This window comes from Copadichromis virginalis, linkage group LG10 (genome assembly GCF_057382275.1).
Source record: "Copadichromis virginalis isolate Kocher_CV1m ecotype Utaka linkage group LG10, C_Virginalis_male_GT1.1, whole genome shotgun sequence".
NCBI classification, from domain to species: Eukaryota; Metazoa; Chordata; class Actinopteri; order Cichliformes; family Cichlidae; genus Copadichromis; species Copadichromis virginalis.
The window spans coordinates 14,419,480-14,429,558 of NC_140627.1; the positions used below are offsets into that span (position 1 = coordinate 14,419,480).

Below are 10,079 nucleotides of genomic sequence, written 5' to 3' on the forward strand. Positions count from 1 at the left end.
GCCCGTCGCGTGTTTGTGACGTCAGAATATGGGGGCTCGTTTTACCCAGGGTAGGGACTCGCAGGAGGTTCTGCGCACCTAGTGACTTATCTTGCTTTAATCTCACAAAACATTCGAGTTTAGACACGTCCCAGTTCGTACATTTTTTTCTTTCGTTTTCTACTTCTAACCTGAACTACAGCTACAAAAATGAATATCAGATTCATGTTTTGGGGAGTACTTTTTAAAATATGTTCTTCAGTGAAATAGAAAAAATCCCTGTAAGTTCTTCTAATTTTTTAAACACCCAACTGGCCACAGTTTTGTCAGCACTTTTGGCAAAGTTTTATGGGCAGAACTTTGTTCTACCAGAAACTGGATTTGAAGAATTCAAGTTACAATTTAGATTCAATCCGAGGAATTCAAATTCAAATTTAACTTATTCAAATTCAGTTTCTGATGGCACAATGTTCTGCCCATACTTTTAACCGTTCTTTTTCCAGGTTGGTTAAGAATGTACAGCATCTGTAATGACTGTAAAAAAAACACGTATTGGTGGCACAAGTTTCATTTTATTTTGGATTCTAAGCCACACAGCCTCAAAAGTATACATACAGAATATACACACACACACACACACTCACTAATATTTGGTTAAATATCTCTTAGCAAGTTGCACCTCAACCATTTCAGTAACCATGAAGAAGCTTCTGGGATAATTCTGGCTGTATGTTTGAAGAATCTTATTGTTAAAATAGGTAGAGTTCACTTAAATTGGTTTGGTTTCCTAGTATGGTCCAGACTATTAAGCCTAGCTTTTAATCCTGACTTTGGGAAGGCCATCCAAGAAGTTCAATGTTAGCTTCTTTATCCATTCAAAACCTCTCTTAATGTGTGTTTGGGGTCATTGTCCTGCTGATTTAAAGTGAAGTTAAATAATGTGGAGGTAGTAGTAGTCCTACACATTGTGCTCACATTTAGGCATCCAATACCTAACCTGTCATTGTGGCCAAATGTCTTTGTGCCTTCTGTCCATAAAAGTTTTCACCAGAAGGCATTTGGATTGTCCAGTTAGGTAGCTGCCTGGGACTTTCCGGAACATCTGAACATATTTCCTTTCAACTGAGGGTGACAGTTTGAGTCTTCTTGTTTGGGGCGATCGTGGCTCAAGAGTTGGGATTTCGCCTTGTATTGCGAAGGTTGCCAGTTTGAGCCCCGGCTTGGACAGTCTCGGTCGTTGTGTCCTTGGGCAAGACACTTCACCCGTTGCCTACTAGTGGTGGTCACGAGGGCCCAGTGGCGCCAGTGTCCGGCAGCCTCTGTCAGTGCGCCCCAGGGCAGCTGTGGCTACAGTGTAGCTTGCCATCACCTGTGTGTGGATGACTGGATGTGTAAAGCGCTTTGGGGTCCTTAGGGACCAGTAAAGCGCTATACAAATACAGCCCATTTACCATTTAATGAAACTTTTAGTCTGCCTGGTGGTTTCTGGAGCAACTAGAGCGAAAAGTGTTTGTTAAAGTGTAATGGACAAGTGTATCCTGATTTACAGCCTTAATCCCATGTTTCAGGGTGAAATTGGCTCCACAATTCCTGGCAGTACAGCAGCCATTTGATGAGGAGAAAAAAAATAATAGATACAAGTAGCGCTCACAGTCTGAAGTACGCCCAGGTCACCGACCTCTTGGTCAGGCTGACCCTGTGGAGAAAACATCTGCAGTCTGCTCCAGGCGAAGCTTCACAGAACCACTAAAGGTCCACTAAATCTGAGGAAACTGGCCAAAAGCACCATGAACTTTATGTTTTGCAGATGTCAGTGCAATCCATCATGCACACTAATTAATGTCAAATCCACCCATTGCAGTTACGGCCCACACAGAACAAATCTGCTGTAATCAAGATTTTTTGTGTGTTCCCTCTAAAAAATTTTTTTAGAGACACAGGCTGATGAATGAGCCAGATAAGAACCTGGACATTGCTTTACAATCGGACCGGCTCCTCTCAGACACGAACACCCTCAGGACTTCAGCATATGTTCCTTTTTATATTAATACTGGTTGTTCACAAAGATTGTGTGAACTATCGGGACAATTTCCACTTACTGTTTTCTTTTCCTGTAGGCCGTGGAAAAAACTGTAAATGGTTTACGTGACCACATGTGGAAAGAAGGCAAGCACCATTATTAACCATACCAAGATCTCCTGTGGAGATCTGTTCCAGATATAACAGGACCTTGGAGTATTTGTTTGTGCCGCTTTAGTTTCATATATAAGAATAATCAATTCCTTATAGAGTCATTTCTGATGAGGAAAGCAGACCTATCCCCAGCCGCGGGCAGTGTTTTTTAAAAGGAAAAACTGATGTGATCTGTGGCAAATAAAAAAGGGTAGACCATTTCAGGATTATGCAACAACCCATTTAACAGTTACCATCTGCTGGGATTTGTGTCACTTCGGGGAAACGTTTCTTACTCAGGGACTTTACATTTGTCATATTGCCTGTCACACCCTCTCTGCTTTCATTAAATTCTAAAGACAGTTAAATGTTTTATTGACTTATTGTGAATAAAATCCCCCTTACTTTGTTATAGAGGATATAACTTAACAGTATAATACTATCAGCTCTTTAGCTGCCATCACACTGAGTCACATGATGTGATGCCGTCACATGATTCAGTATTTGTATTACACAGAAATAAAAAGTCAGCGTCAAGACTGTGCAACCACCCTGAAGATGAATGTTGTCTGGGTGTGATGAACCCCGTCCAAGCCAGAGAGGTCAGCTTTTTGTTTAACACTGATTTGACCCACTCAAACACCGGAAGCCAGACTGCACAGTCACAGCAATGAAAATGCAAACCATGACTTAGACTATACCCATTTATTAATTACTTGAACGTAAACATTTACACACTAACGAGCTTCTGGGCCCAACAAAGTAAAACAAAAAACAAACCCCAAAACATAAAGTTAACGTACTTTATTATACAATAAGTGAACAGTTTCCTGTATTTTCATAGAAATTTGTTACAGTGTGTGAAATGAAGTATGGAGGAAAACTGACGCAGGCTTCGCAGTATTGAACTCGGATATAATAACAACACACGCTGCACAATATAAACAGAGCATTACTCAGAAGCATCCTGGATGCAGATATATATATACACGTGCCCCCTTCACACCCACACGCTCTCCTATATATCCAAAAACATGTTCACACATCCACAGATAGAAGCGAGAAGCGACAAACACTTATACCGCACCTGATAATGATATAGGAAATAAAACTTTTAATTCATCCATCTGGTGTCTGCTGAATAACGGCAGGAATGATGTATTTGGGTATTTGAGCGGGATTGTGACTCATTCAGCGCATCAGTTTTCAACAGACTTTATCTGAGCTGTAGGTATCCCTCAGGTACAGGACGGTGTGCTTTGTGTTTTTCTGTGACTTTAGCTCAAAAGCAGGGCAGAGATATGAGAGAACAGTTGGGTTTAAAGCCACGTGAAGTTTTTAACAGGTAACAAAAAATAATCTCATACAACTGGCTTTTGACATCCACCACGTTTTCTACTCAATTTATTTTATGCTTTCATTTTTTTCTTCAAGGAGAAATAAGTACATACGTTACAAATGATTCCCAGCACAGGTCCGGTCTGTTTCCTTATTAGTAATTCGGTGAACAGCTGCTAAACAGTTTCCTCTATTTGACTCTGGAGCTGTTTCAATGGAAGTCACAGTCTACGTGTAGCCACTACGTGTATGCCAATGATGAAAAACATTTAGATGAATCAAAGCTAGAGCTTTCCAGTCCTCTGTAAATCCCTTCTCCCCTAAAAGGGAAACGAGCCTTCATTAACAAATGAGACATGCTCTGAATAATGTGCTTGTTGTGAAAGAATGAGACAAAAACAAAAATGTGGTCACCAAATTAACCAGTGGTGATGTAACTAATAGCAGACTATAGTATTTCTCCACTAAATGGCGTGCACAGCTGCTCACTCACAGACACATCACTAAACAATTTGGCAAAGAGGGAGGTGGAGCTGGTGCAGAAGCCAAAGCATAAGGAATAAGGGAGGACAGAAAGAAGGAGGCGATTGTTGGGCAGAAGGAAAACATATAAAGAGGGAGAGACCACACCGGAGAGAGCAACTGGAAGAGAGGCGAGGAGAAAGAAGCTCATTGGTGTTCTGATAGCGTTTTCAAACTTCTCCGAGAAACAGGTAAATGGATATCTTTTTATTACACAGTTTCAGTGAGTAGCGTTAAGCTGCAAGTTGCCAAAACAGCTTGCATAAAGTAGATTAGTATTCAATGGGGGCTCCTACTCCGTTCACCGCACTGAGATTTTTGAATGGTCCCATTGTTAGGTTGCTATGCAAGTTCACCACACAGCATATTTCAGGTACGCTCGTGTGGATTCTCAAGAAGCAGCAGCTTTCCTGTAACTAGATACAGCTGACAAGCCTGCGCTGATTCCTGGCGTGCAGGCATTTGAACCCTCTTGTGCAATAGGCCAGTGGAATGCTAAAGTGGAGTGTGGAACCTCCAAGTCTTAACAAATGAGGACTATTACTTGCAGTTTGATATACAACACTAGACATCATTTATAAGCACTTTGCAGAGCACTCAATTTCAGCTACTTAGGTGTCGGCATTTTGTCATTTTGCCTATTTGAAAGCTATGTGGGCTGGGAAAAAGTTTTGATTTTGACCGATTTATTTTCCCACTGAAAATAGCGCTTTATTCAAGTCAGTCGATTCATTCGAAACGGTCCTTTGCCTCTGCAGGTAGATCATCTCCAAAAGACACAGAATCAGGGGGAAATATGTTCTCATTCTGGCTCTTTCATACAAGAGACAAAGCAACTGACTTACTAAATGTACACACAGTTAGAAGCCCGAGGGGCTTAAAAACAGATTCTAAAATATTCTGATGGAATTCTACTTTTTTATGTTTTCCAGTACAACGGCTGCCATGAGGGACCTTACTTTCCCACTCGGGATCATATGCCTGCTTTTCATCAGAGGTTACTGCCCCCTGCCTATGAGCTCAGAAGGGATGCATCCCATGGGAATTCACGGCCCATACGCACACTCAGACAAGGATTCTCTTGTTGACGATGAGGATTACAGTCGATATGAAGATACAACCACTAGATCATCCAAGATGTTGATTCCAAGTAGAGGGACCCTTAAGCAGTGTGACTATGATCCCTGTCTTGAAGGCCAGATCTCCTGTTTTGAGCTTGCAGCCTCCTCTAACTGCTTGTGTCCGGGGTTCACTTTAAATAATGTGCCCCCAGAAGCGCCCAAACTAAGCTCAGTATCCTGGAACGGGTCCGAAGTTGTACTTCAGTGGTGCACACCTTATTCATTCGTCACAGCCTATGTTGTGACTGTCGGAGGGCAGGAGAGGCAGAAGTTTGAGGAGGACCGGAGAAGCGGAGGAGTGGGCGAAGTTGGCAACATAGCAGAAGTTTGCGTGGTGGCCGTGAATGATGCCGGAGCCAGCGAAGGATCTTGTATGATGTACCATCCCAGAGATAACAGCCTGCCTTTGACAGCAGGGCTCATCGGGGGAGCCCTGGGCTTCCTGCTGCTCCTCTTGCTGGCCGTCCTGCTGTGGAGGCACAAGAGGCAAAGGAAACAGGAGGCCACCATCTCCATGCACAACACAGCTGAGACGAGGTGAACAGGAAGCACCGCAAGACTGGACACTCGTCGAGAGAAGTCTGTGCTCTGAGACTCTTCTGCATTATTGCAGTTAGCTATGAAAACACGATAACATCTGAGGTTTCCTGCACCACGAGGCTTTCTCAAAACAAGAGGAAGCAGCGATGTATTCATTTCACATGAATACATCCAACTGGTTATGCTCATCGCCTGATGCCTCCATCCTGAAAACCCCTCGGTGCGAGAAAGTCCCACAGCCACAACAAATGCATAAAATTACTCGCAGAATTCATTACTTGCAAATTTTTTTTTTTTTTTTTCCCAGAAATGAAACCCTGAAGACAAACATCAAGGAAAACATCCCAGCATGTGGTCCCTGCTTTCAACTTGCTTAGCTGAGCAGCACAGTGTGTAACTGCTAATAGTGGGGTAAAAATATTTGAAGCTTACATGATAAAAGTTTTAAAAGCGCCACTATGGTGCTCCACGACTTTATTACTTGACAGAAGTGTATCTTTCCTAATCTTCTGTGCAAATTAGAGGTTTCTTGGAGTAGTGTTTACAAAATAGTGACGTGTATTAAAGTGTTAATAGCATAAAGCACAAGTAAAATGACAACAAGCACAAATTCTGTTTGAAAGAGTACAGCAGAAGGCATAAGAGATGGTAGCAAAGGTTCAAATGGCACTATAATTTTTTATATAATATAATTAGGGTTTGTTTGCTGTTGAGCTCTGTGATGGGATGGCGATCTCTCTGGGCTGTACCGCCTCCTCTGCTCTATGAGGGCTGAGGAAGGCTCCCCCAGGAAAGGAAAAAGATGCTGTCACTTACTGTTGTAGACATCAGCCTACCTTTCTGACATGTCTCCCCAATGTGATGTTGTGTAAAGTTGGTCAGAAGGTTCCTTTGTGAGTGCGCATGCGCCATTAGCGTGCTGCCTGCTGTAACCCCTAATTTCCCTCGGGATGAATAAAGTATTCTGATTCTGATTCTGATTCTGATCAAAGCAAGCTGTAATGAAATCTTTTCATTGAAACTCTCTGTGAGAGCTCCTCGTGTAATGGAAGTAATTAAAGCGTGAATGGATCGATTGTTGGAAACTGACTTAAACTGTATTTATTACAATTGTGTTCTTTTTTCGCCTCTGGACGTTAAATGTGTTTGATTGACCACTTTTGCTCGAGCCTGACTATTAAAATTAAGTAAAACGTCGCCTTAGTCACCACCGCTGTGTCGAAACGTGTCATTTTGTATCATCTTTTACTTGGTAGGATGGGTGTGCTTTTCCATCTGTCTTATTGACGGAAGTTATGTCAGCGCCCTGGACGAGCACCAGTGTTCGATGATGTTTTTTCCAGCTGTCACACAATCTCTTTTTCAGAGGGATATGGATTTTGCGAGGGCTGTCTCATCCCATCTGAGACTTCCCGTCACGCCGCATCGGGCTGATGAGAAGCTTGAGGCTTTTTTTTTCTCTCTGCCATGATGAGAAGAAAGTCCAAAATTTTAATCCCCCCCCTCAGTTTATCTCATGTTCAGGCCTCCATCTGCGTTTCTAGCAGCAATGTTATAATTCCCTTTTGCTCCGGCTGCTGCCATGGAGTTGTTCCACAGCCCTTGGCGTGGCGTCTTTCTTATTCCAACTTGACTGCACAACTTACACCACAGAGCGCAGCATCGAAGTCATCTAACATCTGTAATTTGGAAACACAACAGACTGCTCGTTTGAGTGGCTCAAATGGCCTCAAGATGTTTGCTTTTATGACACACATTGCTGTCACTGTCAGACTGGGAGGGAAATATCTGCATGAATGGGCCGCTTTGAGATGAAACCCAAAAAAACACGAGCTGGCAGCAGCCTGTTTAAAATAGAAAGAGACGTTCTGTGCTCAAAGCAAATGCAGAACACAAGAAACTTTGAAACCAGTAACAGACAGTTCACACCGTTTCTGCGATGGCTGCAGAACAGAAGAAGAACATGAAAAATACATTAGTATCTTATTTCAACATGCACACGGCTCGATTTATTTCAAAGTACACTACTTTTTCAAACCCTGAAAATGTTTTTGAATTTTTGATGAAATCAAAACGAGTGCCGAATCCAGTAAAGTTCTAAGAAGAAGAAAATGAAATAAGGTTGTGTACAGCCCCCCGTGGTCAAGTATAAACGCTTCTGAGTCCTTTGATGTTTAAAATGAAAAGGCTACAGATCTATAATGCCAATAAAAGACATAAAGTCACACTTTATGTCTTTTCCTCTTCAAGAGACTTTCAAGATCTTGTATGGAAGTATAAAACATCCGTATTAAAGGCGAGTAAAGTTTCAACAACTAATAAAAAATGATATTTGAATTAGATTTGCAAAATTCTAAATCTAAACAATCAGAATGAATTTACATGGTTTGAAGTCTTCACTTTGAAAATTCGAGGGTTTTTTCCAAGCAAATTCATTTTTATACTTAATTTTAATTTATTTTAATACTGAGCATCTGATCTGCTGAATCTGTGAACTATTAGAAGAAGAAAAAACCCAAAACACAATAAAATAAAGTCAAGATTTTGCTTTTATACCTGCGTTTACACCTGCAGCTGATCCAAAACAAGTCAGAGCTATTTTCTGTAAGAAGTATTCTTTAGCTGTGGTGTTACAATCAGGCATTTACATGAAATTTGTTTTTTCAATAAACGTTTATGATCTCCAGCTCTGAGGAAATGACTTAATAACTAACTACATAAAGGCTCAATTGGGACCTAGATGATGCACAGACTGTTCTGTTCTCTGCTAATCATTTGCTAATGTGAATATTTTGAGGCTCCTGATATATGACTCTCCCGCGTTTTGCAGAGCGCATTTTGAAGCTCTGTACAGCACGTCCCAGGGAGACGCAGCGCCTCTCCAAACAGATTTTGGATTTTACTTGAATAAAGTGGAAGATTATCTGGAAGAAAAACAGATGTGAGGTGCATTTTCCGTGCTGCAGAGCTGCTTCTCAATCTTCAATTTTTAGATGCAATGGTGTCTTGGTATTTTGTTTTGTTTTTTGTTGGCAACAGGAGGGAAATGTTGGAGTGAGGTTAGGAGCACTGGAATGTGCTGACAGATGCTACTCACTTTAGAAGAGTCATGCTGAATCATAGAAATCTCATTCAGTGATCCGGTGAGTCATTTTCTGGTAAAGAGGTAAGATATAAAGAAGTGAATCAGCTTCACTGACTGTGTCAACAAGAAGCTTCGTCTCTACCTGACACCTCTGTTACTGTAACCACATTAGTAACCACATTAGTAACCAGCAGACAGAACGAGTGTTTGTTTGGTCTGTGAACTGATGCTTAACACGTTTACGTCGGGGTTTATGAAGTTTGGGATTTTACCCAAAAGTCTGATGTTATGTTATGTTGCTAATGATATTGCAATGTTTAGAAGCGCAGAGTTGCGAAATAGCTCACAAATCAAGCCGTTGCTTCTCACAGTGGAGCAGACACAATGTCGTAATCCAGGACTGCCATTAGTGTCATTCAGTATCCACGACCATTTCTGCATCAGGGACAGATTTGATTTAGTCATTTGATTTGTGCTGATATGACACAAAATTTACACTCACCGGCCACTTCACTGTTTGTTAACACAAATATCTAATCAGACAAAAATGTGACAGCAGCTTAATGCGTTTAAGAATGAAGTCATGGTCAAGACATCCTGCTGAAGTTCAAACTGAGCTTCAGAATGGGGAAGAAAGGTGATTTAACTTTGAATGTCTCATGATTAACCCTCTCAAGGCAGGCGTTGCCGATTTGCAACAGTTAAAAACTAACAACCTGATTACCCCACATACATATTTTATGATTTTTCTTTACTCAGAAGTACCACTGCAGGACTTGGTTGTGCATTAGCAACAAAAAGTTTAATTTGAGCCTGAGAGGGTAATGGCCAAACAGACTGGTCTGAATATTTCTACTCCTCATCTATTGGATTTTCCCATAAAACCATCTCTGGGGTTTACAGAGAATGATCCCAAAGAGAGACAACATTCCTTGACTGGCAGTTCTTTGGGGGGAAACATGTTGTCGATGCCAGAGGTCAGAGAAGAATGGCCAGACTGCTCTGAGCTGATAGGAAGGGAACAGTGAGTCATTACAACCGAGACATGCAGGAGAGCATCTCTGAAGACATGACACAACATTAAAGCTGATACGGTTTACAGTAAGCAGAAGACCACACCAGGTGACACGCCTGTAAAAAACAGGGGCTCATCAAGACTGGAAAAAGCTTGTCTGCTCTGATGAGTCTATATTTCTTCTGCGTCATTCAGATGGTAGTCAGAATTTGTCATAAATAACGTGGAAGCATGGATCCATCATTCATTTAACTTTTAACCGACGTTAGGCTTGGAGAAGTAAATGTATCGCCTAGAAATGGTCAGA

General features: G+C 41.6%; 1 protein-coding gene across 1 annotated transcript; it reads left to right on the forward strand.

Moving 5' to 3' along the window:
• Positions 1 to 4,026: 4,026 nt before the first annotated feature.
• Positions 4,027 to 5,968, forward strand: LOC146700041 (LRRN4 C-terminal-like protein). Its single transcript, XM_085470047.1, has 2 exons — positions 4,027 to 4,202; positions 4,944 to 5,968. Exon 2 carries the CDS (start codon positions 4,957 to 4,959, stop codon positions 5,671 to 5,673), a length of 717 nt encoding a protein of 238 aa, XP_085326173.1. The 5' UTR covers positions 4,027 to 4,202; positions 4,944 to 4,956; the 3' UTR covers positions 5,674 to 5,968.
• The last annotated feature ends 4,111 nt before the right edge of the window (positions 5,969 to 10,079 follow it).

Bases quoted from the DNA above. Each gene is read 5' to 3' on its own strand.
- LOC146700041 (XM_085470047.1), top strand. From the start codon at position 4,957: ATGAGGGACCTTACTTTCCCACTCGGGATCATATGCCTGCTTTTCATC.